General features: G+C 50.0%; 1 protein-coding gene across 3 annotated transcripts in view; it reads right to left on the bottom strand.

Moving 5' to 3' along the window:
• The window catches only part of LOC139374588 (proteasome adapter and scaffold protein ECM29-like), a 47,705-nt gene that overhangs the window by 9,961 nt on the left and 10,494 nt on the right, over positions 1 to 27,250 (bottom strand). For all 3 annotated transcript variants that reach the window (XR_011627695.1, XM_071115604.1, XM_071115605.1), the window contains 33 exons: positions 26,838 to 27,006; positions 25,956 to 26,095; positions 25,455 to 25,533; positions 25,123 to 25,242; positions 24,456 to 24,541; positions 21,458 to 21,533; positions 21,260 to 21,309; positions 20,671 to 20,737; positions 20,354 to 20,476; positions 18,917 to 19,020; positions 17,820 to 17,943; positions 17,604 to 17,684; positions 16,971 to 17,199; positions 16,333 to 16,424; positions 15,856 to 15,990; positions 15,227 to 15,398; positions 14,824 to 14,996; positions 14,162 to 14,263; positions 13,704 to 13,827; positions 13,057 to 13,202; positions 12,209 to 12,263; positions 10,764 to 10,878; positions 9,467 to 9,653; positions 8,710 to 8,877; positions 7,720 to 7,905; positions 5,894 to 5,941; positions 5,554 to 5,672; positions 5,206 to 5,356; positions 4,389 to 4,544; positions 3,984 to 4,050; positions 3,639 to 3,730; positions 2,675 to 2,741; positions 1,810 to 2,007 (listed from right to left, as the gene is read on the bottom strand). Coding sequence is in view for 2 of the 3 variants with exons in the window: in XM_071115604.1 (XP_070971705.1) it covers positions 1,810 to 2,007; positions 2,675 to 2,741; positions 3,639 to 3,730; positions 3,984 to 4,050; positions 4,389 to 4,544; positions 5,206 to 5,356; positions 5,554 to 5,672; positions 5,894 to 5,941; positions 7,720 to 7,905; positions 8,710 to 8,877; positions 9,467 to 9,653; positions 10,764 to 10,878; positions 12,209 to 12,263; positions 13,057 to 13,202; positions 13,704 to 13,827; positions 14,162 to 14,263; positions 14,824 to 14,996; positions 15,227 to 15,398; positions 15,856 to 15,990; positions 16,333 to 16,424; positions 16,971 to 17,199; positions 17,604 to 17,684; positions 17,820 to 17,943; positions 18,917 to 19,020; positions 20,354 to 20,476; positions 20,671 to 20,737; positions 21,260 to 21,309; positions 21,458 to 21,533; positions 24,456 to 24,541; positions 25,123 to 25,242; positions 25,455 to 25,533; positions 25,956 to 26,095; positions 26,838 to 27,006 (4,001 nt within the window). In the remaining variant the exon portion in view is untranslated. The remainder of the gene's footprint in view (positions 1 to 1,809; positions 2,008 to 2,674; positions 2,742 to 3,638; positions 3,731 to 3,983; positions 4,051 to 4,388; positions 4,545 to 5,205; positions 5,357 to 5,553; positions 5,673 to 5,893; positions 5,942 to 7,719; positions 7,906 to 8,709; positions 8,878 to 9,466; positions 9,654 to 10,763; positions 10,879 to 12,208; positions 12,264 to 13,056; positions 13,203 to 13,703; positions 13,828 to 14,161; positions 14,264 to 14,823; positions 14,997 to 15,226; positions 15,399 to 15,855; positions 15,991 to 16,332; positions 16,425 to 16,970; positions 17,200 to 17,603; positions 17,685 to 17,819; positions 17,944 to 18,916; positions 19,021 to 20,353; positions 20,477 to 20,670; positions 20,738 to 21,259; positions 21,310 to 21,457; positions 21,534 to 24,455; positions 24,542 to 25,122; positions 25,243 to 25,454; positions 25,534 to 25,955; positions 26,096 to 26,837; positions 27,007 to 27,250) is intronic.

The following is a 27,250-nucleotide window of genomic DNA, read 5'->3' as shown; positions in this document are numbered from 1 at the left end:
TCTCTCCTGTATATAGCCTCTCTCCTGTATATAGCCTCTCTCCTGTATATAGCCTCTCTCCTGTATATAGCCTCTCTCCTGTATATAGCCTCTCTCCTGTATATAGCCTCTCTCCGTATATAGCCTCTACTGTATATAGCCTCTACTGTATATAGCCTCTACTGTATATAGCCTCTACTGTATATAGCCTCTACTGTATATAGCCTCTACTGTATATAGCCTCTACTGTATATAGCCTCTACTGTATATAGCCTCTACTGTATATAGCCTCTACTGTATATAGCCTGTCTTTACTGTTGTTTTTATTTCTTTACTTACCTATTGTTCACCTAATACCTTTTTTACCCTGTTGGTTAGAGCCTGTAAGTAAGCATTTCACTGTAAAGTCTATATTGTATTCGGCGCACGTGACGAATAAACTTTGATTTGATTTGATTAGTTAGTGTTGTCTCATCGCTGCAACTCCCGTACGGACTGGGGAGAGGTCGAAGGTCGAGAGCCGCGCGTCCTCCGGTACACGACCCAACCAAGCCGTACTGCTTCTTGACATAACGCTTTAACCCTGAAGACAGCCGCACCAACGCGCCAGACGACCGTGTCAGCGTGCACTGCGCCCGGCCCGCCACAGGAGTCGCTAGAGCGCGATGGGACAAGGACGTCCCTGCCCGGCCAAACGCTCCCCTAACCTGGACGACGCTGAGCCAATTGTACGTCCCATGGGTCTCCCGGTCGTGGCCGGATGTAACGGAGCCTGGACTCGAACCCAGAATCTCTAGTGGCACAGCTAACACAGCAATGCAGTGTCTTCGACCAGACACTCTCTCTACAGAGTAGTGACTCTCCACTGTGAGTGTCCAGGTGTGTATTTCTCTGACCAGGTGTGTGTTTCTCTCCTCTCTCTCTCTGACCAGGTGTGTGTCTCTCTCTCTCTGACCAGGTGTGTGTTTCTCTCTCCTCTCTCTCTCTCTCTCTCTCTGACCAGGTGTGTGTTTCTCTCCTCTCTCTCTGACCAGGTGTGTGTTTCTCTCCTCTCTCTGACCAGGTGTGTTTCTCTCCTCTCTCTGACCAGGTGTGTGTTTCTCTCCTCTCTCTCTCTGACCGTGTGTGTTTCTCTCCTCTCTCTCTGACCAGGTGTGTGTTTCTCTCCTCTCTCTCTGACCAGGTGTGTGTTTCTCTCCTCTCTCTCTCTGACCAGGTGTGTGTTTCTCTCCTCTCTGACCAGGTGTGTGTTTCTCTCCTCTCTGACCAGGTGTGTGTTTCTCTCCTCTCTGACCAGGTGTGTGTTTCTCTCCTCTCTGACCAGGTGTGTGTTTCTCTCCTCTCTGACCAGGTGTGTGTTCCTCTCCTCTCTGACCAGGTGTGTGTTTCTCTCCTCTCTCTCTGACCAGGTGTGTGTTTCTCTCCTCTCTCTCTGACCAGGTGTGTGTTTCTCTCCTCTCTCTGACCAGGTGTGTGTTTCTCTCCTCTCTCTGACCAGGTGTGTGTTTCTCTCCTCTCTCTCTCTGACCGTGTGTGTTTCTCTCCTCTCTCTCTGACCAGGTGTGTGTTTCTCTCCTCTCTCTCTGACCAGGTGTGTGTTTCTCTCCTCTCTCTCTGACCAGGTGTGTGTTTCTCTCCTCTCTCTCTGACCAGGTGTGTGTTTCTCTCCTCTCTCTCTCTGACCAGGTGTGTGTTTCTCTCCTCTCTGACCAGGTGTGTGTTTCTCTCCTCTCTGACCAGGTGTGTGTTCCTCTCCTCTCTGACCAGGTGTGTGTTTCTCTCCTCTCTCTCTCTGACCAGGTGTGTGTTCCTCTCCTCTCTCTCTCTGACCTGGTACGTGTTCCTGCCAGACTTCGTTCCACAGCGTGGCGTCGTGGCTCTCTCCCTTCTCCTCGTCTGGTCCCGGCGCCTGGTGCATACCCAAGAAGGCCAGCGGCAACGCTACCACCGCATGCCCCTTCAGGACATCAGGGCTGTAGTGGCTGATAGCGTGGACCGTCAGGGCGCACGACGACCTGTACACCGGCTCTGAGGGGGGACAAAGAGCCATGTCATCTTTAGAGGGGGGGGGGGGGACAAAGAGCCATGTCATCTTTTGAGGGGGGGGGGGGGGACAAAGAGCCATGTCATCTTTTGAGGGGGGGGGGGGACAAGGAGCCATGTCATCTTTAGAGACTGAATAGACGCGGTCAATGTCAATCCTCGACAGCAGGGCTGTCCAACTCACTTCCTGGACGGCCGCTGAGTTTTGTTCATCCTTTCGGTTTAAAAAGAGACAAGACAACCAGGTCACGAGAGTTCCTAACTAAATCAACGACCAAGTGAATTCCCGCAGACGCTCGGGCCCTCCAGGAAGTGAGCCGGACACCGCTATCTAGGAGCAGTGTCTCGTGGTTGTTTTGGGGGACTGGGCAATAACTCGGCCCTCCAGGAAGTGAGCCGGACACCGCTGATCTAGGAGCAGTGTCTCGTGGTTGTTTTGGGGGACTGGGCAATAACTCGGCCCTCCAGGAAGTGAGCCGGACACCGCTGATCTAGGAGCAGTGTCTCGTGGTTGTTTTGGGGAACTGGGCAATAACTCGGCCCTCCAGGAAGTGAGCCGGACACCGCTGATCTAGGAGCAGTGTCTCGTGGTTGTTTTGGGGGACTGGGCAATAAGAGGAGGAAGTAGACGGGACAGATCCTGTTGTCTCACCTTCTTTCTCCAGGTACCAGGTGTTGAGTTTCAGTAGGAGTTTCTCTACACTGCTGCCCTTCGCTGTCTGAGGAGACAAGACAGTTCGATTAATACACCAGTCAGGTGAATGAAACCAGTCAGGTGAATGAAACCAGTCAGGTGAATGAAACCAGTCAGGTGAATGAAACCAGTCCTGACTTCAGGTTAAACGAGTCACATGACACCGGGGAGGGAAAATGGCTACTTGGGCCCAATTTGGACATTTCCACTTAGGGGTGGAAGCGGTTTAGACATTAATGTCTGTGTGTTGAGTTATTTTGAGGGGACAGCAAATGTACACTGTTATACAAGCTGTACACTCACTACTTTATATTGTAGCAAAGTGTAATTTCTTCAGTGTTGTCACATGAAAAGATATACTCAAATATTTACACAAATGTGAGGGGTGTACTCACTTTTGTGATACACACACACACACACACACACACAGTGGGGCAAAAAAGTATTTAGTCAGCCACCAATTGTGCAAGTTCTCCCACTTAAAAAGATGAGAGAGGCCTGTAATTTTCATCATAGGTACACTTCAACGATGACAGACAAAATTAGAAAAAAATCACATTGTAGGATTTTTTATGAATTTATTTGCAAATTATGGTGGAAAATAAGTATTTGGTCACCTATAAACAAGCAAGATTGCAGTCAAAGGACACCAGAAACAAAATTGTAGACCTGCACCAGGCTGGGAAGACTGAAGACTAAAATTACAGGCCTCTCTCATCTTTTTAAGTGGGAGAACTTGCCCAATTGGTGGCTGACTAAATACTTTTTTGCCCCACTGTGTGTGTGTGTGTACATTTACACATATACATATATACACACACATATATATATACATACATACATACATACATATATATATATATATATATATATATATAAACTAACACTGATGCAGTTAGTTAGATAACACCATCCTACTCACCCTGACTAGATGTCCCAGAGCGAAGGAGAAGGCTTTCTGGACCACACTGCTACGGTCATGGATCCCATTCAGTAGGGCACTCATCAGTTTACCTGTCTCACACACACACACACACACAGAGACACACACACACACACACACACACAGAACACACATCATGACAGAGACAGTAAAGAAGGCCCAGTCCAGGGAAACCAGTCCATAGAGGAGAGGTTGTAGTGAACTGACCAAGACAGAACCCCCTACTCCATCTCTCCATTTTTCCTTCTGGCTGTTGACCAGACAGGACATCTGGGGGGTCGGTACGGTAAAGTCTACCTGTACCCCAGAGGGTAATGTGGTTACCTGAGTAGGGGGTGAGGTCCTGGGGACACTGGACGGTGAGGGACACGATCACACTGGCACAACCACCCTGGAACAACAAGGGGAGAGACTGGTATTGTGACATTCATTCAGATTCAGACTGTTTACTGGTCACATGTTCAGGGCTGCAGGTGTGATTGGAGGAGACAGTGTTTAAATGGTCACATGTTCAGGGTTGCAGGGGGGGGGGGGGGGGGTAGGGTAACACCAGTTGGGGGGCAGGGTAACACCAGGTGGGAGGGGGGGCCATAGGGGGAGCATTAAGACACAATATGCAGTTTATCACCAAGGAAAACAGCAGAGGATTTGACTTTCCGACAACGTGTCCAACTCGTCAGGCTGAGACAGACACGGTTCAGTATTCAGGTTGGTGAGAGAGGGTGTTACCTTGGTGCCCAGACCCACTCCACTCTTCAGTAGGTCACAGAGTCTGGGGACCAGCTCCCCCAGAACAGACACGTCCAGGTGCTGCAGACACATGTTGATGGTCTCCATCATGGGGGAGGACTTGGCAGCACTGAGTCTGGCAGCATCCATGGCACTCTGGAGAAACAGAGAGAGAGAGAGAGAGAGAGAGAGAGAGAGAGAGAGAGAGAGAGAGAGAGAGAGAGAGAGAGAGAGAGAGAGAGAGAGAGAGAGAGAGAGAGGGAGACAGAGAGAGGGAGAGAGCGCGAGAGACAGACATACAGAGAGACAGAAAGAGAGAGAGAGACCGTCAATTACTGCCGATAATCACACCTCTGGAGAAACTGCAGTTATAGTCTGTGTGTGTGGTATGTACCTTCTCCTGCTCGAAGGCTGAGGTTTAGTAGGTGTGTTCTCTCTGTGTGTACGTTACCTTCTCCTGCTCCGTGGCTCGGAGGCTGAGGTTTAGTAGGTGTGTTCTCTCTGTGTGTACGTTACCTTCTCCTGCTCCGTGGCTCGGAGGCTGAGGTTTAGTAGGTGTGTTCTCTCTGTGTGTACGTTACCTTCTCCTGCTCGGAGGCTGAGGTTTAGTAAGTGTGTTCTCTCTGTGTGTACGTTACCTTCTCCTGCTCGGAGGCTGAGGTTTAGTAAGTGTGTTCTCTCTGTGTGTACGTTACCTTCTCCTGCTCCGTGGCTCGGAGGCTGAGGTTTAGTAAGTGTGTTCTCTCTGTGTGTACGTTACCTTCTCCTGCTCGGAGGCTGAGGTTTAGTAGGTGTGTTCTCTCTGTGTGTACGTTACCTTCTCCTGCTCCGTGGCTCGGAGGCTGAGGTAGTTGAGGACCTGTGGCTCCAGGACACTGAGAGCCTCCAGGAGTGCTGGGATCAGACGAGGGGCGTGGGGCTTCAACCTATTACCAGCTGTCTTAGACACCTTCACCAGGGTCTGGATACTGGAGGGAAGAGGGCTGCTTAACTGCTACGGCCAACAATGTCTCTAAAAGTTTAACATTTTATTCATATAGAGAGAGAGAGAGAGAGACCGAGAGCGCGAGCGCGAGAGAGAGGCCGACAGAGCGACAGAGCGAGAGACCGACAGAGCGAGAGATTATATACAGAGACCAATGAACACACACATGTGGAGGCGTACCTGAGAGAGCGGACCTCAGGCACGTTGCTGACGATGCCTTTATCCAGGAGGGTTGGTAACAGAACAGCTACAGTCCTCTGGGCTGCTAAACCTGACGACTCACACATCCTAGTACACACCTGGAGACAGAGAGAGATTAATGTCACACACACACCTGTAGATGTCACACACACACACACACCTGTAGATGTCACACACACACACGGAGACAAGAGAGAGATTAATGTCACACACACACACCTGGAGATGTCACACACACACACCTGTAGATGTCACAAACACACCTGGAGATGTCACACACACACCTGGAGATGTCACACACACAGTAAAGCCTCCTTACCTTACTCAGTGTTTTGAGGGTTATATCAGCAGCCTTCCTGACAGACTCCTGTTAGACAGACAATACACAGGTCAGCACAACAACCCCACAGACACTACCCCCCCAGCTATAATAACCCATCCGACCCCCCCCAGCTATAATAACCCATCCGACGCCCCCCCCAGCTATAATAACCCATCCGACGCCCCCCCAGCTATAATAACCCATCCGACGCCCCCCCCAGCTATAATAACCCATCCGACTCCCCCCCCCCAGCTATAATAACCCATCCGACGCCCCCCCCCAGCTATAATAACCCATCCGACGCCCCCCCCCAGCTATAATAACCCATCCGACGCCCCCCCCTAGCTATAATAACCCATCCGACGCCCCCCCCAGCTATAATAACCCATCCGACGCCCCCCCCCAGCTATAATAACCCATCCGACGCCCCCCCCCAGCTATAATAACCCATCTGATGCCCCCCCCCAGCTATAACAACCCATCTGATGCCCCCACCCCCCCCAGCTATAACAACCCATCTGATGCCCCCCCCCAGCTATAACAACCCATCTGATGCCCCCACCCCCCCCAGCTATAACAACCCATCTGATGCCCCCCCCCAGCTATAATAACCCATCCGACCCCCCCCAGCTATAATAACCCATCCGACGCCCCCCCCAGCTATAATAACCCATCCGACGCCCCCCCCAGCTATAATAACCCATCCGACTCCCCCCCCCAGCTATAATAACCCATCCGACGCCCCCCCCCAGCTATAATAACCCATCCGACGCCCCCCCCCAGCTATAATAACCCATCCGACGCCCCCCCCCAGCTATAATAACCCATCCGACGCCCCCCCCAGCTATAATAACCCATCCGACGCCCCCCCCCAGCTATAATAACCCATCCGACGCCCCCCCCCAGCTATAATAACCCATCCGACGCCCCCCCCCAGCTATAATAACCCATCCGACGCCCCCCCCCAGCTATAATAACCCATCCGACGCCCCCCCCCCAGCTATAATAACCCATCCGACGCCCCCCCCCAGCTATAATAACCCATCTGATGCCCCCCCCAGCTATAACAACCCATCTGATGCCCCCACCCCCCCCAGCTATAACAACCCATCTGATGCCCCCCCCCAGCTATAACAACCCATCTGATGCCACCCCCCCCCAGCTATAACAACCCATCTGATGCCCCCCCCCCCCCCCAGCTATAACAACCCATCTGATGCCCCCCCCCCCCCCAGCTATAACAACCCATCTGATGCCCCCCCCCCCCCAGCTATAACAACCCATCTGATGCCCCCCCCCCAGCTATAACAACCCATCTGATTCCCCCCCCCCCCCAGCTATAACAACCCATCTGATTCCCCCCCCCCCCCCCCCAGCTATAACAACCCATCTGATGCCCCCCCCCCCCCCCAGCTATAACAACCCATCTGATGCCCCCCCCCAGCTATAACAACCCATCTGATGCCCCCCCCCCCCCCCCCAGCTATAACAACCCATCTGATGCCCCCCCCCCAGCTATAACAACCCATCTGATGCCCCCCCCCTCAGCTATAACAACCCATCTGACGCCCCCCCCCCCCCCCCCCAGCTATAACAACCCATCTGATGCCCCCCCCCAGCTATAACAACCCATCTGATTCCCCCACCCAGCTATAACAACCCATCTGATGCCCCCCCCCAGCTATAACAACCCATCTGATGCCCCCCCCCCCCCCCCAGCTATAACAACCCATCTGATGCCCCCCCCCAGCTATAATAATATACTATAATAGGAATAGTCTGTTTGTGGTTGTGTGTGTTTACAGCTGTGTGTGTGAGCGCACCTTGATGTCGTCCAGAACCCTGAACAGGGTCTCCCAGATCTCCTCCAGGTGGTCGATGAGGTCGTCGGCGTTGCGTCCTCGGATGAGGTCGTTGAGAGCGAGGCAGGCGGACTCCCGGGCCCTCCAGATGTTATTGGTCAGGTTAGATATCACATCCTGGAGGATCTCCTTCAGATACTTATCCACCTGGGGGGAGGGGGGGGTAGAGAGAGAGGGGGGGGGTAGAGAGAGGGGGGGTAGACAGGGAGGGGGTAGACAGGGAGGGGGGGTAGACAGGGAGGGGGTAGAGAGAGAGGGAGGGGGGGTAGACAGGGAGGGGGTAGAGAGAGAGGGGGGGGGTAGAGAGAGGGGGGGTAGACAGGGAGGGGGTAGACAGGGAGGGGGGGTAGACAGGGAGGGGGTAGAGAGAGAGAGGGGGGGTAGAGAGAGAGGGGGGGGTAGAGAGATGGAGAGAAGGTGAGTGCGCGATTGTGTATTTCTATAACGTGGTAGTGTGTGTGTGTGTGTGGGTACCGTGGTAATATGTGTGTGTACCGTGGTAGTGTGTGTGTGTGTGTGTGTGTACCGTGGTAATGTGTGTGTGTGTGTGTGTGTGTGTACCGTGGTAATGTGTGTGTGTGTGTGTGTACCGTGGTAATGTGTGTGTGTGTACCGTGGTAATGTGTGTGTGTGTGTGTGTGTGTGTGTGTACCGTGGTAATGTGTGTGTGTGTGTGTACCGTGGTAATGTGTGTGTACCGTGGTAATGTGTGTGTGTACCGTGGTAATGTGTGTGTGTACCGTGGTAATGTGTGTGTGTGTACCGTGGTAATTTGTGTGTGTGTACCGTGGTAATGTGTGTGTGTGTGTGTGTACCATGGTAATGTGTGTGTGTGTGTGTGTACACCGTGGTAATGTGTGTGTACCGTGGTAATGTGTGTGTGTACCGTGGTAATGTGTGTGTGTACCGTGGTAATGTGTGTGTACCGTGGTAATGTGTGCGTGTGTGTACCATGTTCTTGTCAGTGACCAGAGCATCCCAGATGGAGGTCATGGCCGTCCTGATGCCCAGGTTGGGATCAAACTGGTATCGGTACAGACGTGGTACCAGCTGGGGCAGGTAGGGGGCGAGCTGCTCTCCTGCCTTCGCTGCTATGATGTTGAACCCAAACGCTGCTCCCTGGCAGAGAAAGAAGTGAAAAGAGAGAAAGAAAGAGAGGAGAGAAAAAGAGGAAAAAAGAGAGAAGAGAGAAAGAGGGAGAAAGAGGGAGAAAGAGAGGAGAGAAAGAGAGAGGAAGAGAGAAAAAGAGAGAGAAAGAGAGAGAAAGAGAGAAAAAGAGAGAGAAAGAGAGAGAAAGAGAGAGAAAGAGAGAGAAAGAGAGAAAAAGAGAGAGAAAGAGAGAGAAAGAGAGAGAAAGAGAGAGAAAGAGAGAGAAAGAGAGAGAAAGAGAGAGAAAGAGAGGAGAGAAAAAGAGAGAAAAAGAGAGAAAGAGAGGAGAGAAAAAGAGAGAAAAAGAGAGAAAGGAGAGAAAGGAGAGAAAGGAGAGAAAGGAGAGTGATCACCACTAGTGACAAAAACTACTGAGTGTTTGAAAAGTAACAACAAGTCAAATCAGGTCTCTGAATGTGTCGTTATTTTGATTAGAATCTGTTCAAAGACAACAACAACAACAACCAGTTTTAATTCATGTTTCTAATACAATGTTGTTTTTTCTCAACCTATTCATTCATATTATTACACGAGCTACATGTTCACTTCCTGGTTGTACCTTGCGGGAATTCCACATGGCGTGGTGATTGGCTAGGTTCATGAACTTGTAGACCAGATCCGGTTGGTTGAGGTCACTGGCCAATGAGCACAGCTCCTTGTAGGTGGAGAGTCCGTGTCCGTCCGGTGCTTTCCCCAGAGCCTCTCCCTGGAACACCTCGGTGTCCTCCGACACGGCATGCTTCACCCTGAACACGTCAACAACACGAAGCTAAATGTTTAGTACGGGCTGATTAAAAAAGGTAACCGATAGCAACAGTCCTCGGTGTCCTCCGACACGGCATGCTTCACCCTGAACACGTCAACAACACGACGCTACATGTTTAGTACGGGCTGATTAAAAAAGGTAACCGATAGCAACAGTCCTCGGTGTCCTCCGACACGGCATGCTTCACTCACCCTGAACACGTCAACAACACGACGCTACATGTTTAGTACGGGCTGATTAAAAAAGGTAACCGATAGCAACAGTCCTCGGTGTCCTCCGACACGGCATGCTTCACTCACCCTGAACACGTCAACAACACGACGCTACATGTTTAGTACGGGCTGATTAAAAAAGGTAACCGATAGCAACAGTCCTTGGTGTCCTCCGACACGGCATGCTTCACCCTGAACACGTCAACAACACGACGCTACATGTTTAGTACGGGCTGATTAAAAAAGGTAACCGATAGCAACAGTCCTCGGTGTCCTCCGACACGGCATGCTTCACTCACCCTGAACACGTCAACAACACGACGCTACACGTTTAGTACGGGCTGATTAAAAAAGGTAACCGATAGCAACAGTCCTCGGTGTCCTCCGACACGGCATGCTTCACCCTGAACACGTCAACAACACGACGCTACATGTTGAGTACGGGCTGATTAAAAAAGGTAACCGATAGCAACAGTCCTCGGTGTCCTCCGACACGGCATGCTTCACTCACCCTGAACACGTCAACAACACGACGCTACATGTTTAGTACGGGCTGATTAAAAAAGGTAACCGATAGCAACAGTCCTTGGTGTCCTCCGACACGGCATGCTTCACCCTGAACACGTCAACAACACGACGCTACATGTTTAGTACGGGCTGATTAAAAAAGGTAACCGATAGCAACAGTCCGTAGCAAATTTTTTTTTAAACTCGACATTGATTTGGTTAAAAAGTGTGAAGACAGTCGTTTCACTAGTATTGTTTTGTTTTAAATCTAAATTAGGCCGGTGTGCAGCAGGTCATTCATGACCTCAGGATTACAAACACAACAGGTGCATTTCACTCGTGTTGATTAGGTCCCCCGCCATCTCTCTCACCTCTTGCCAGTCATCAGTGTTTCGACCAGTGTAGACACCAGTTCCTGCTGGTCTCCCTCTCCTCCCATCTCATAGACTAGACCAAGACCTTTAGATGCCACGTCCTGACTCAACTCTGGAGGAGAGTAGAGAGTAGAGAGTAGTGAGAGAAGAGGGGTATCAGGGGAGGAGAGAGAGAGAGAGGGGGGGTATCAGGGGAGGAGAGAGAGAGAGAGGGGGGGTATCAGGGGAGGAGAGAGAGAGAGAGAAGAGGGGTATCAGGGGAGGAGAGAGAGAGAGAGAAGAGGGGTATCAGGGGAGGAGAGAGAGAGAAGAGGGGTATCAGGGGAGGAGAGAGAGAGAAGAGGGGTATCGGGGGAGGAGAGAGACAGAGAAGAGGGGTATCGGGAGGAGAGAGGGAGAGAGAGGAGGGTGATCAGGGGAGGAGAGAGGGAGAGAGAGGAGGGTGATCAGGGGAGGAGAGAGGGAGAGAGAGGAGGGTGATCAGGGGAGGAGCGAGAGAGAGAGAGAGGAGGGTGATCAGGGGAGGAGCGAGAGAGAAAGAGGAGGGTGATCGGGGGAGGAGAGAGGGAGAGAGAGGAGGGTGATCAGGGGAGGAGCGAGAGAGAAGAGGGGTATCAGGAGAGGAGAGAAGATGGGAAGAGAAGACAAGAACAATACCTAGGTCTTGAGTGGGTGGATATATGGATCAGGGTTTAGATGGATGAATGGTTGTGCTGGATTTACCATCAGACAATCAATCACACATCAGTCCTACGATCCACTGTGTTACCCCCATACTACACACATCAGTCCTATGATCCACTGTTACCCCCATTCTACACACATCAGTCCTACGATCCACTGTGTTACCCCCATTCTATACACATCAGTCCTACGATCCACTGTGTTACCCCCATTCTACACACATCAGTCCTATGATCCACTGTTACCCCATCAGTCCTATGATCCACTGTGTTACCCCCATTCTACACAATCACACATCAGTCCTATGATCCACTGTGTTACCCCCATTCTACACAATCACACATCAGTCCTATGATCCACTGTGTTACCCCCATTCTACACACATCAGTCCTATGATCCACTGTTACCCCCATCAGTCCTATGATCCACTGTGTTACCCCCATTCTACACACATCAGTCCTATGATCCACTGTTACCCCCATCAGTCCTATGATCCACTGTGTTACCCCCATTCTACACAATCACACATTAGTCCTATGATCCACTGTGTTACCCCCATTCTACACACATCAGTCCTATGATCCACTGTGTTACCCCCATTCTACACACATCAGTCCTATGATCCACTGTGTTACCCCCATTCTACACACATCAGTCCTATGGTCCACTGTGTTACCCCCATCAGTCCTATGGTCCACTGTGTTACCCCCATTGAGCTTATTATTGTGGTCTGAGTGATCATGGAGTCGTTGACTCACCATCAGGGTCTGACAGGATGGAGATGAAAGCCGTCTGGATCTCCTTCAGGTGAGACTGGAAGATGAGACAAAACGTTCAAGAGAATCAATAACTCACAAGGAATTTAGTTCTCCGTCACTTTCCTCTGTGATCTTGGATCTCAGACTTGACATTTGACCCCCCCCACCACTCTTGACCTTTCAATCAAGTCTGAGCCCTTGACCCCCCCCAGCCCTAACCCCCAGCCAGTCATACTGTACCCTGATCTCTTTGTGCTGGTGCAGCTTCTTGACCCCCGACCCCTAACCCCTAGTGTCCGTACCCTGATCTCTTTGCGCTGGTGCAGCTTCTTGAACCCTGACCCCTAGTGTCCGTACCCTGATCTCTTTGCACTGGTGCAGCTTCTTGACCCCCGACCCCTAACTCCTGACCCCTAGTGTCCGTACCCTGATCTCTTTGTGCTGGTGCAGCTTCTTGACCCCTGACCCCTAGTGTCCGTACCCTGATCTCTTTGCGCTGGTGCAGCTTCTTGACCCCCGACCCCTAACTCCTGACCCCTAGTGTCCGTACCCTGATCTCTTTGTGCTGGTGCAGCTTCTTGACCCCCGACCCCTAACTCCTGACCCCTAGTGTCCGTACCCTGATCTCTTTGTGCTGGTGCAGCTTCTTGACCCCCGACCCCTAGTGTCCGTACCCTGATCTCTTTGTGCTGGTGCAGCTTCTTGACCCCTGACCCCTAGTGTCCGTACCCTGATCTCTTTGTGCTGGTGCAGCTTCTTGACCCCCGACCCCTAGTGTCCGTACCCCGATCTCTTTGTTCTGGTGCAGCTTCTTGACCCCCCTAACCCCTGACCCCTAGTGTCCGTACCCTGATCTCTTTGTGCTGGTGCAGCTTCTTCACCAGAGAGAGCAGCCATATACAGGCAGCCTGTCTGACGTGGGGGTTTTGACTTGGGATGTACTTAGCCAGGATGGAGTTCAGCACCCACGGAACCACATCGTTACTCTCCACATCTGACAGGGAGACAAGAGGATTGGACAGTTAGGACAGTAAAAACAACCAATAGAAAACGCATTACAAAGACAAGAACCAAAATCAGTCAGAGCTGTGTTTCACACCACAGGAAGGCTTGAACCACTGTGGATTAAACCACTGTGGATTGAACCACTGTGGATTAAACCACTGTGGATTAAACCACTGTGGATTGAACCACTGTGGATTGAACCACTGTGGATTGAACCACTGTGGATTAAACCACTGTGGATTGAACCACTGTGGATTAAACCACTGTGGATTAAACCACTGTGGATTAAACCACTGTGGATTGAACCACTGTGGATTGAACCACTGTGGATTAAACCACTGTGGATTAAACCACTGTGGATTAAACCACTGTGGATTGAACCACTGTGGATTGAACCACTGTGGATTAAACCACTGTGGATTGAAGGGTGGAACCACTGTGGATTGAGGGGTTGAACCACTGTGGATTGAACCACTGTGTGTAGTCTTACTGTCTGGGGGACTGTATTGCTCCTCAGTACAGGTCCAGGGGTCCCTGGCAGCTCCAGAACTGGTCCCTATAGCAGCACTGGTGATGGCCTCACCTACTGTAAACTGTAGTTCTACCTGTTTGGCCTGGGAGACAGAGAGGGGGGGGGGGAGAGGAAGAGGGAGAAACAGAGGTGGAGGGCGAGAGAGAGAGAGAGGAGGGCGAGAGAGAGAGAGAGTGAGGTGGGAAGAGGAAAGGGTTAAATTCTTGTTTCTCATGTCAGTTCTTTCTGCATGATAAACAAGGTCTTATGAAGCTTCATGAAGGTCCTATGAAGCTTTATGAAGCTTAATTTAGGTATTATGAAGCTTTACGAGTGTCTTATGAAGCATCAAAGGTCCTATGAAGCTTTATGAGTGTTTTATGAAGCTTCATAAAGGTCTTAAAAGGCTCCATTAAAATGAGAGCCAGTCCCCTTACCTCCACAGAGTCCATGAGCCCCTGCAGCAGCTTCTTCTGGTGGGCAAAGTCTCCATCCCCCACTGGTAGATAACCCAGAGTCTGGATGGCTCTCTCCTTCATCTGAACAGACAAGAGACCACATGAATACATCTAACTATTAACTACACCTGTCTACCTAACAGTCTGGATGGCTCTCTCCTTCATCTGAACAGACAGAGACCACATGAATACATCTATCTATTAACTACACCTGTCTACCTAACAGTCTGGATGGATCCTCTCCTTCATCTGAACAGACAGAGACCACATGAATACATCTAACTATTAACTACACCTGTCTACCTAACAGTCTGGATGGATCCTCTCCTTCATCTGGACAGACAGAGACCACATCTACACCTGTCTACCTAACAGTCTGGATGGCTCCTCTCCTCCTGAACAGACAGAGACCACATCTAACTACACCTGTCTACCTAACAGTCTGGATGGATCCTCTCCTCCTGAACAGACAGAAAGGGAGTTGGATTCGAGTCTCTCTTCACATCAATAGTTATGTCCATTATGAAAATGGTCCAAACCAATTCATTTACAACGCATTTAAAATATCCCCAGAGTGTAATTATCACGGTATAGCATCACAACCCATCTGTACATCGAAACGCCGCTGTATCCATGGTTACCTTGAGGGTCTCTTTCCCAGAGGGGATGCGAGCCAGCATCTTCTCCACCACGGCGAGTTTGGTGAATCCCTCTCCTTCTGAAGGGATGAGCAGAGGCCCGTTCCTCCCGATCTCCCCGAGGGCCGTACAAGCAGCGACAGCGAGCAGAGGGGAACCACTGTCTAGGAAAGAGCCTGGGAACACACACACACACACACACACAACATGAACCAACCTGGATCGAAAGGTCCTCTTTTACTGCCTCGACTACACCTTTCATCCTTAAACTGTGTTCTTTCCACAAATATATTTAAAAATGATACATTTGAGTAATTTCTTGTAACAATGTGAATTAGCATAATTTTTTTGTAAAAAAAAGAGTAAATATTATCTGAAAAATAAACAACGGTGACCGTCACCCTACCGATGGCTTTGGTTGCTATAGCGACCAGCTCCTCGTCCTCCTTGGGCGTGTCGTTCATCCTCTGTTCCCGGTTGAGGGCGGAGTCTCCGTTGGCGAAGGACTTCCTCTTGCTCATGTACCTGGCCACCATGTAGCCCAGCGCCATGATGGCTCCGTGCTGGGTCTCGGGGCTCTGCAGTTTCCAACAGGGAATACAGGTTTTTACTTTCAGCTCAGTGAAACTGGGACAACTTTTGCTTCAGTACATTACATTCAAAATGACCGTATAAAAAACACATTTTGAGACCAGGAAAAACTGGGTCCTATTATGTGCAGCAAATATATGTGAAAATAAACATTTCACTCCTTGGCCTACATACGTGTGTATCTACAGGAGGGATGGGCTACATACGTGTGTATCTACAGGAGGGGGAGGGGCTACATACGTGTGTATCTACAGGAGGGGGAGGGGCTACATACGTGTGTATCTACAGGAGGGGGAGGGGCTACGTACGTGTGTACCTACAGGAGGGGGAGGGTCTACCTACGTGTGTATCTACAGGAGGGGGAGGGTCTACCTACGTGTGTATCTACAGGAGGGGGAGGGGCTACCTACGTGTGTATCTACAGGAGGGGGAGGGGCTACCTACGTGTGTATCTTTAGTGATCTTGATGAGCGTCTGAACGGCAGTCTTCAGCTCGTTTCCTGACATGGTGGACACCACCACAGCGTAGAGCTGAGCTGCTAGCTCCCTTAGGTCCTCCTTGTTGGTGTTCATTAGACTCTGCGGAAGGGGAAATGTAGTATTAGCGTTAGCGTAGCATGAAGCATACCGACGTATCCTTTACAGATGTAGCATCGGTTAGCGTTAGCGTAGCATGAAGCATACCAATGTATATTTTACAGTAGTAGCATTGACTAGCGTTAGCATCGACTAGCATTTCTTAGCATTGGCCTAGTATGTAGCATATCAAGGTACTATATCGGAGTTGTATAGTACATAGCGTCAATTAGCGTAGCATTAGCTTTCCAATTAATAGGTTACATAAGTAGCGTCAATTAGCATACCATGGTATCTTTTACAGTAGTAGCATCAATTAGCAAAGCACGGCAGCATGATTTTTACCTTGATCCAGTCGATCTTGTGGATAAAAATGGGGGCCAGGTTGTGAGGACAGACAGACACCACCTCCAGAAGACAGTACATCACAGGGACTCCTATCAAAATAAAATCAAGAATTAAAAAATGTAAAAAACATACAAATGTAGCTATACATTTTGGTATCAGTTACAAGGTATGAATGATGTATTTACTAGCCTGGAATCCAAACAGATATGCTCACTTCACAATATCAACAACGGTGGATCCCAGGCCTGTAAACACGTGAGTATTTGCATAGCATGCAGCATACCAACGTATATTTTACACTAGTAGCATTGACTAGCATTTCTTAGCATTGGCCTAGCATGTAGCATATCAAGGTACTATATCTGAGTAGTATATAGTACATAGCGTCAATTAGCGTAGCATTAGCATTCCAATGAATATGTTCCATTGGTAGCGTCAATTAGCATACCACGGTATCTTTCACAGGTATGAATAATGCATTTACTAGCCTGGAATCCAATATCAACAACGGCAAAACGGAGCATACCATTTTGGATCCCAGGCCTGTAAACACGTGAGTATTTGGAGACGAGGAGACAAGGAGACGAGATAAGGAAACAAAGGAAAGAAAAGGAAGGCATCATCACGTCACTCGCCTCCTACAGCAGACAGCAGCTGCTGCAGTAACTCCATGTAGACCTGCACAGGGTTGACCTCTGCCCCCTTGGTTCCAGTGGAGGACGGGGAGGTCAGGGGTTCGTTGGAGAGCAGGGCGTGCGTGTAGCGTCCGATGGCAGGCGCGTCGTCCTGCATGTCCGCCAGGCTCTTGGAGACGGGCGTGGCCCCGGCACTGTGGGCCAGACACATCCGCAGGTAGAGCACGATCTGGAGACAGGAAACCCCGGGGGGGTTAGAAAAGGAAGTCGTGTCTATTAACAGGAAGTGCGGAAAGGTACATGTCTGTAAGCCCCCATCGTTTTGTCCCCCCCGTGTTTCGTTTCATTCTTTAAAACTTCCCTCTTCAATTGTTTTGTGGTTTGGCTAGTCATAAACAGCATGGACACAGAGCCTGGTTCCTCTCTAGGTTTCTTCCTAGGTTCCAGGCCTTTCTAGGGAGTTTTTTCCTAGCCACCGTGCTTCTACACCTGCATTGCTTGCTGTTTGGGGGTTTTAGGCTGGGTTTCTGTACAGCACTTTGAGATATCAGCTGATGTAAGAAGGGCTATATAAATAAATTAGATTTGATTTGGACGTTCATACAACTACGTAGTTGAATTGGTTTGTCTTACCTCGCCAAACGCAGAAGGGTTGAAGGGGAGCGTGTACGTCCCCACGGTGTACTTAGCCGGCGTCTTCATTCTCTGAGCAGCCTAAAGAACAGATCAACAGGGCTGTGAAGACCTAATGCTGAGACACCTGTACCTCTGCATTACCTAGAGAGTAAATTATCTAATGACAGGGGCTCGATCTGGGACAAGGGAGGGGAGGGGGGGTTACGCTCTCACCTTCTCCTGGATGTAGGCCACCATGTCAGGGAATGAGGGCATGGGTTTACGGCCCTCTTTCTCCGAGTTCTTAGCAGGCAGAGCCCTCAGGACACGCTGGGCCTCGCTGCATACCTCTTCTCTCCTGTAATAAACACACCATAGAGACACTGGGCCCCTCTCCTATAATAACACACCAGAGACACTGGGCCTCTCTCCTGTAATAACACACCATAGAGACACTGGGCCTCTCTTCTGTAATAACACACCATAGAGACACTGGGCCTCTCTCCTGTAATAACACACCAGAGACACTGGGCCTCTCTCTTGTAATAACACACCATAGAGACACTGGGCCTCTCTTCTGTAATAACACACCATAGAGACACTGGGCCTCTCTCCTGTAATAACACACCATAGAGACACTGGGCCTCTCTCCTATAATAACACACCATAGAGACACTGGGCCTCTCTCCTGTAATAACACACCATAGAGACACTGGGCCTCTCTCCTATAATAACACACCATAGAGACACTGGGCCTCTCTCCTATAATAACACACCATAGAGACACTGGGCCTCTCTCCTATAATAACACACCATAGAGACACTGGGCCTCTCTCCTATAATAACACACCATAGAGACACTGGGCCTCTCTCCTGTAATAACACACCATAGAGACACTGGGCCTCTCTCCTGTAATAACACACCATAGAGACACTGGGCCTCTCTCCTGTAATAACACACCAGAGACACTGGGCCTCTCTCCTGTAATAACACACCATAGAGACACTGGGCCTCTCTCCTGTAATAACACACCATAGAGACACTGGGCCTCTCTCCTATAATAACACACCATAGAGACACTGAGGTCAGGACACTGGGCCTCTCTCCTGTAATAACACACCATAGAGACACTGAGGTCAGGACACTGGGCCTCTCTCCTATAATAACACACCATAGAGACACCGAGGTCAGGACACTGGGCCTCTCTCCTATAATAACACACCATAGAGACACTGAGGTCAGGACACTGGGCCTCTCTCCTATAATAACAGACTTCCTATATGTTTTTTCTCAGTGTGTGTGTGCGCGCATGTCTAGTGTTGAGACTTACGGGTCCCCAGCAGCCAATAGGAGCAAGTATCTGGAGGGCACGTGATCAGAAGCGAATACCGTGCTGGCGTACTTCATTGCCACCTGACGCACCTGCACCTCAGGCTGACCAATCACAACACAGAAGAACACAATATTCAGAACTTTGACTGACCAATCAGAAAGCAATACTCCAACTTAAATCATCTAGATTCTTCAGCAACACTATATTCAGACACAGTGACATTCTGGAACACTTGGACAACAGTGACATTCTGGAACACTTGGACAACAGTGACATTCTGGAACACTTGGACAACAGTGACATTCTGGAACACTTGGACAACAGTGACATTCTGGAACACTTGGACAACAGTGACATTCTGGAACACTTGGACAACAGTGACATTCTGGAACACTTGGACAACAGTGACATTCTGGAACACTTGGACAACAGTGACATTCTGGAACACTTGGACAACAGTGACATTCTGGAACACTTGGACAACAGTGACATTCTGGAACACTTGGACAACAGTGACATTCTGGAACACTTGGACAACAGTGACATTCTGGAACACTTGGACAACAGTGACATTCTGGAACACTTGGACAACAGTGACATTCTGGAACACTTGGACAACAGTGACATTCTGGAACACTTGGACAACAGTGACATTCTGGAACACTTGGACAACAGTGACATTCTGGAACACTTGGACAACAGTGACATTCTGGAACACTTGGACAACAGTGACATTCTGGAACACTTGGACAACAGTGACATTCTGGAACACTTGGACAACAGTGACATTCTGGAACACTTGGACAACAGTGACATTCTGGAACACTTGGACAACAGTATTCCCTACAATGACGACACAATATAAAACACGCGCCATATATTCCTGGTAAATTAAATCACATGTTTCTTCTACATCCTAGCTAGTAGAACTAGTAATATTTCATATACAAATCATAGAGAGATCATAGGACAGGGGTCAGAAACAGGTGGACTGTGGGGGTTTATGTTGGAGCCCCCCCAAAGGAACAAGAACCAGGGCAAAACAAGACATGAAGAATCAACAGCAGAGTTTAGTTTAGGAAATCTGTTCAAGTATTCCCATCTATAAAGAAGAATATGATGGTGTCTCAACGTAGTCAAGGTATGAAATTAGAGTTATTTTCAAATAAAATCTAATGTTGGTCTTAGTTGTGTTGAATGCCTTTTACAAATTGCTGCAATTAAGTTCCGGCCCCCTGATCATCCTCTCCGACAAATCGTCTCACAGCTGAATCTAGTTGCCTACCCCCGTCATAAGAGAAACCAGAGCTTCCATCCGGTTGACTACCGCTTCCTGTAGGGTAACGTGTCATAGGAGAAACCAGAGCTTCCATCCGGTTGACTACAGCTTCCTGTAGGTTAACGTGTCATAGGAGAAATCATATCTATTGTTACCTTGCCCATGTAAGCTGCCACCAGGGCTTCCATCAGGTTCAGTAGCGCCCCCTGTAGGTTAGCGTAGGCTCCCACCATCATAGACAGTGCCTCCTGGATGGCTAGACGGACATCAGGCTCCTCCTGTACACAGGCAAGGTCAGACGGGGCAGGAGGACGGTTAGAATATATGAAAAGGTCGCTGCCATAAACCTTGAATTATGTTTTAGAGGCCTTTGTGTCGTGTCTCGTCCAATATATATATATATAAATATATATATTATAATGTTGGTAAACAGTGTATTCAAATAGATTTGTCTTGATGCAGGAACAACAACCTTGCACATGGCCTCAAAGAACTGCTGGACCAGAGCGATATCTTTGGTGAAGAGTTGGGGCATCCGACTGAGAAGAGAGGAAACATCCCCTCACTATCACATCATCATCATCATCATCATCATCATCATCACTCACATCAACATAATTATAATCAAGACACAGACTATTGGTTGTTAAAGCTCCAATGTGTAGCTTTTTTGGGGGGCAATCTGACCAAATTCACATAGAAACGTGTGTTACAGATAATGTGGTTCTCATTGAAAGGCATGACAACAAGCGGTAGATCTATTCTATGTGCACTATTTCTATGCTTCTCGGTCTTAAGTTGTTTTTTTTTTTTGGGGGGGGGGGGGGGCTTTCGGTTTTGTACACCAGCTTCAAAACAGCTGAAAACACAATATTTTTTGGTTTATGGAGAAGATTTTTCACAGCGTTTTAGATGGAACAACGATTATCTACACTACACTTGGTTAGTTTTGTCACAGGAACCGAGATGAGACAAACCATTCGAATTTTAGCAAACAGGAAACGGAGGAGCGATTTCGGCATAGCGCATTTTAAAATAGACAGATTTTTACTGTGAAATACCTGGACAGTTTCCCCACAGCAGAGTAGGCCATACACAGCAACTTAGGATCCTGCCAAATCAAACACCAGACAACAACAACATATCCCATCATGCTCTATACCAGGAGCACGCAAAGCATCAACCATTGAAAAGGAGAATAGCTACAACGTGTAGTTGATGAAACCAGATTAAAAAAACACATTGATTGATGGCTTTACCTCCTTGTACTCATTGATGAGCTTGGTGAGGCCATTCAGCAGCATCAGACCCAGTGGCTTGTTGGTGTCAGGACATCTGTCAGAGAGGAGAGACACAACATGTTAGGAGAGGCTTTAGTGTGGGTTAGTGTTGGGCTGGAACGAAAAGCCCACACACACACACACACACACACACACACACACACACACACACACACACACACACACACACACACACTCCTTTGATGACCACTTCAATTCATTTTTGTAGCTCGTTTTTGTAATTGAAGCATTTACTTCTAACTTAGTGGTCATCAACCGGTCGATCTCAAATGACTTGTCGACCGCCGAGGCATTTCTAGTCGACCGCCGAGGCATTTCTAGTCGACCGCCGAGGCATTTCTAGTCGACCGCCGAGGCATTTCTAGTCGACCGCCGAGGCATTTCTAGTCGACCGCCGAGGCATTTCTAGTCGACCGCCGAGGCATTTCTAGTCGACCTCCGAGGCATTTCTAGTCGACCGCCGAGGCATTTCTAGTCGATCGCCAAGGCATATCTAGTCGATTGCCAAACATTTCTGTAAAAAACCCAACGATAAAGTCTTGTGTTCCTAATTTTGTTTATTTTATTAGTCTCGGGTTGTTGGTGGTCGGTGCAGACAACTCAGCCGCTGCCCTGCGCGCTGGGTAGGCAAACTGTTTCCATGTCATGTGTCTGAATGTGCAAACTGTTTCCCTCTCCGGTGGGCCTGGGGAGGAAATCAAGTGCACTATAGGCCTACCGCTAGCCAATCAGATTGGTCAGATGAGCGAGTCTGAAGTAACGTAACAGGCAATAAGAAAGCTACGGCAAAGTTGATACTGTGAGATTTCAAAACCCATGACTGTTGAGAGACGGACCCTCAGTCTGCTGCTCTCTCCCTCTGCTGAGACTGACCCTCAGTCTGCTGCTCTCTCCCTCTGCTGAGACTGACCCTCAGCCTGCTGCTCTCTCCCTCTGCTGAGACTGAACCTCAGCCTGCTGCTCTCTGCTGAGACTGACCCTCAGTCTGCTGCTCTCTGCTGAGACTGACCCTCAGTCTGCTGCTCTCTGCTGAGACTGACCCTCAGTCTGCTGCTCTCTGCTGAGACTGACCCTCAGTCTGCTGCTCTCTGCTGAGACTGACCCTCAGTCTGCTGCTCTCTGCTGAGACTGACCCTCAGTCTGCTGCTCTCTGCTGAGACTGACCCTCAGTCTGCTGCTCTCTGCTGAGACTGACCCTCAGTCTGCTGCTCTCTGCTGAGACTGACCCTCAGTCTGCTGCTCTCTGCTGAGACTGACCCTCAGTCTGCTGCTCTCTGCTGAGACTGACCCTCAGTCTGCTGCTCTCTGCTGAGACTGAACCTCAGTCTGCTGCTCTCTCCCTCTGCTGAGACTGACCCTCAGTCTGCTGCTCTCTGCTGAGACTGACCCTCAGTCTGCTGCTCTCTGCTGAGACTGACCCTCAGTCTGCTGCTCTCTGCTGAGACTGACCCTCAGTCTGCTGCTCTCTGCTGAGACTGACCCTCAGTCTGCTGCTCTCTGCTGAGACTGACCCTCAGTCTGCTGCTCTCTGCTGAGACTGACCCTCAGTCTGCTGCTCTCTGCTGAGACTGACCCTCAGTCTGCTGCTCTCTGCTGAGACTGACCCTCAGTCTGCTGCTCTCTGCTGAGACTGACCCTCAGTCTGCTGCTCTCTGCTGAGACTGACCCTCAGTCTGCTGCTCTCTGCTGAGACTGACCCTCAGTCTGCTGCTCTCTGCTGAGACTGACCCTCAGTCTGCTGCTCTCTGCTGAGACTGACCCTCAGTCTGCTGCTCTCCCCCTCTGCTGAGACTGACCCTCAGTCTGCTGCTCTCCCCCTCTGCTGAGACTGACCCTCAGTCTGCTGCTCTCCCCCTCTGCTGAGACTGACCCTCAGTCTGCTGCTCTCCCCCTCTGCTGAGACTGACCCTCAGTCTGCTGCTCTCCCCCTCTGCTGAGACTGACCCTCAGTCTGCTGCTCTCTCCCTCTGCTGAGACTGACCCTCAGTCTGCTGCTCTCTCCCTCTGCTGAGACTGACCCTCAGTCTGCTGCTCTCTCCCTCCGCTGAGACTGACCCTCAGCCTGCTGCTCTCTCCCTCTGCTGAGACTGACCCTGTCTGCTGCTCTCTCCCTCTGCTGAGACTGAGTCTGTCTGCTGCTCTCTCCCTCTGCTGAGACTGACCCTCAGTCTGCTGCTCTCTCCCTCCGCTGAGACTGACCCTCAGATACAGGCACCATCAGCCCAGTAAAATAAAAAGCTAATTATTTAAATGTATGCTCACTCAGCTGTGCCTCACAAGTAATACAACAATTGATCTATTACCGGCGTGATCATATAGCCTACCTCAAATTTTGAAATATATATTTTAACGTCCCGAACAACAATGCATTGGGCAGGTAAATTCAAGCAAAGCCCGTATGTGGTGACAATGTATTGGGCCTGTAGTTTACTGCACAAACCTCAGTGCTACAGAACTGGTTTTAATGGGTTCATGTTGCACAGGCTTACATTGTTTAAGTCAAGGTAATAACAAAATCAGAGCGGTAGATCTCTGCTTGTATGGGGACCACTGCTCTAACTGATCTAGGGCCAGCTCTTAAGGGCCATCTCTCGCTCTGTGTAACGGTGAACTGAGAAGACAAACTGATCTAGGGCCAGCTCTTAAGGGCCATCTCTCGCTCTGTGTAACGGTGAACTGAGAAGACAAACTGATCTAGGGCCAGCTCTTAGGCTGCGTTTACACAGGCAGCCCAATAAATTATTTTTTTCAATGATTGGGCAAAAGATCAGAATTGGGCTGCCTGTGTAAACAAAGCCTTAGTACTGTAACTGTCTCTATAAAGGAAGGGTTGGATGAAACTGACTTGGGACCAGTAACTGTCTCTATAAGGAAGGGTTGGATGAAACTGACTTGGGACCTGTAACTGTCTCTATAAGGAAGGGTTGGATGAAACTGACTTGGGACCAGTACTTACACTTGACAGATGTGGTGAACAAACTGAAGTGTAAGAGAGAGTAGCTTGTTGTTGGTGTTGGCTCCAAACAGACCGTCGTACACCACCTGGGGAGAGGAGAGAGAGAAGAGGAGGAGATGAGGAGAGATAGAAGAGGACGAGAGAGAGAGAAGAGGAGGAGATGAGGAGAGAGAGAGAGAAGAGGAGGAGATGAGAAGAGAGAGAGGAGAGAGTGAGAAGAGAGAGAGGAGAGAGTGAGAAGAGCGAGAGGAGAGAGTGAGAAGAGAGAGAGGAGAGAGTGAGAAGAGAGAGTGGAGAGAGTGAGAAGAGAGAGTGGAGAGAGTGAGAAGAGAGAGTGGAGAGAGTGAGAAGAGAGAGAGGAGAGAGTGAGAAGAGAGAGAGGAGAGAGTGAGAAGAGAGAGTGAGAAGAGAGAGAGGAGAGAGTGAGAAGAGAGAGAGGAGAGAGTGAGAAGAGAGAGAGGAGAGAGTGAGAAGAGAGAGGAGAGAGTGAGAAGAGAGAGGAGAGGAGGAGGAGAGAAACAGGAAATAGACAGGTGATGAAGGTTTCTTTGAGAGAAAGACAGCGGAAGGACATTCAAAAAGATTTGCACACACACACACACACACATTTCCAGGACGTTAACTGTTGATTTATTAGAGAACACACACACACACACTACAGCAGTACCTGTATGTTAGCCGGGAAGCACTCAGCGGCGAGGCGTGAGCGTAAGAGATGTGGTAGGATCTTCATCTTGACTCTGGTGCTGACCGGCTCATGTTTCAGCTCCCTCTTCAGACTGGCCCCCTGTGACATAACGTCACATAACAGGACATGAGTTGGACCAACAGTTTGACACAGCACGTGTGATACTGTTCACACACACACACACATACAACCAATCAAGATAATGTAGCGACCGTGCCGGACAGATCTCGGCCTCCGGCCTCAGCAATGCCACTTCCTGTCAGGAAGTGGTTCCATTTCAAGACCAAGTTTGAATGGGAATCTTTCCACACCTTAGTTTTGAGGGGGATGTCTCCCAGGTAGACCTTGTACATCCTGTTGACGATCAGGGGGTTGTTCCAGTCGATAATACTGCAAAACAAACATCACAACAACACATGGCATCATATCACAAATCAACAAACTCCCCGGGGGAACCCCAGAACGAACTCCCCGGGGGAACCCCAGAACGAACTCCCCGGGGAACCCCAGAACGAACTCCCCGGGGAACCCCAGAACGAACTCCCCGGGGAACCCCAGAACGAACTCCCCGGGGAACCCCAGAACGAACTCCCCGGGGAACCCCAGAACGAACTCCCCGGGGAACCCCAGAACGAACTCCCCGGGGAACCCCAGAACGAACTCCCCGGGAACCCCTGAACGAACTCCCGGGAACCCCTGAACGAACTCCCGGGAACCCAGAACGAAATCCTGTAGCATGTTGTAAATGGACTAATGAGGTGCGCCCCTATTTCACCATCCCATAATAGTAGAATAGTCCCATAGACACCCACCTCTGCTTGCTCTTGAGCTCCAGGTCCGCGGCCGTGGCAACGCCGTGTCTTGTGTCGCTAGAGGCAACCACCAGGTGTATGACCGTCTCCACCTCCGGTACCTGTTCTGCCTCGATGAACTTCACTATGCCGAGTTTACACTGGGAGAGACACGTAGTCATTACCTCACAACCACAGTACAACAACCTTACAACCACAGTACAACAACCACAGTACAACAACCACACAACCACAGTACAACAACCACGCAACCCAACAACCACAGTACAACAACCACACAACCCAACAACCACACAACCCAATGAACTTCACTATGCCGAGTTTACACTGGGAGAGACACGTAATCATTACCTCACAACCACAGTACAACAACCACAGTACAACAACCTCACAACCACAGTACAACAACCACAGTACAACAACCACAGTACAACAACCACAGTACAACAACCACACAACCACAGTACAACAACCTCAGTACAACAACCACAGTACAACAACCTCACAACCACAGTACAACAACCTCACAACCACAGTACAACAACCACAGTACAACAACCACACAACCCAACAACCACACAACCCAATGAACTTCACTATGCCTAGTTTACACTGGGACGACCACACGTCCCAACGACCACACGTCCCGACAACAGTCAGTTATCAACAAATTCTTATTTTCAATGACGGACTAGGAACAGTGGGTTAACTGCCTGTTCAGGGGCAGAATGACTGATTTGTACCTTGTCAGCTCTGGGATTTGATCAAGCAACCTTCCGGTTACTAGTCCAACGCTCTAACCACTAGGCTACACTGCCGCCCCAAGGAAGGTGTGATACACCTTCCTCTAAGGTCAAAGGTTCAAAGTTCAGAGGTCAGTACCTGTTCCAGCTGCTCTGGGCTCCACTGGGCCTCTCCGATGACCCTCTTGGCAGCGTAGACGCTCATCCCTGGAGGAGGCTGGGGGAGGCCCGGTCCGGCCGCCGCTGCCCCAGAGCTACCCTGAGGGGACGAGGGAGCTGGGCGAGTGGGAGGCTCGTTCAGGACAAACCTGGAGGCCAGAGGAGAGAGAAGGAGGGGGAGAGAGGAGAGGGGGAGAGAGGATAGAGAGGGAGGAAGGGGGAGAGAGAGGGTAGAGAGGGAGGAAGGGGGAGAGAGAGGGTAGAGAGGGAGGAAGGGGGAGAGAGAGGGTAGAGAGGGAGGAAGGGGGAGAGAGAGGGTAGAGAGGGAGGAAGGGGGAGAGAGAGGGTAGAGAGGGAGGAAGGGGGAGAGAGAGGGTAGAGAGGGAGGAAGGG

Source organism: Oncorhynchus clarkii, chromosome 19, assembly GCF_045791955.1.
Source record: "Oncorhynchus clarkii lewisi isolate Uvic-CL-2024 chromosome 19, UVic_Ocla_1.0, whole genome shotgun sequence".
In the NCBI taxonomy this organism is placed as follows: domain Eukaryota; kingdom Metazoa; phylum Chordata; class Actinopteri; order Salmoniformes; family Salmonidae; genus Oncorhynchus; species Oncorhynchus clarkii.
The sequence above is the reverse complement of the archived record's forward strand: the minus strand, read 5'-3'. Positions and strand labels throughout refer to the sequence as shown.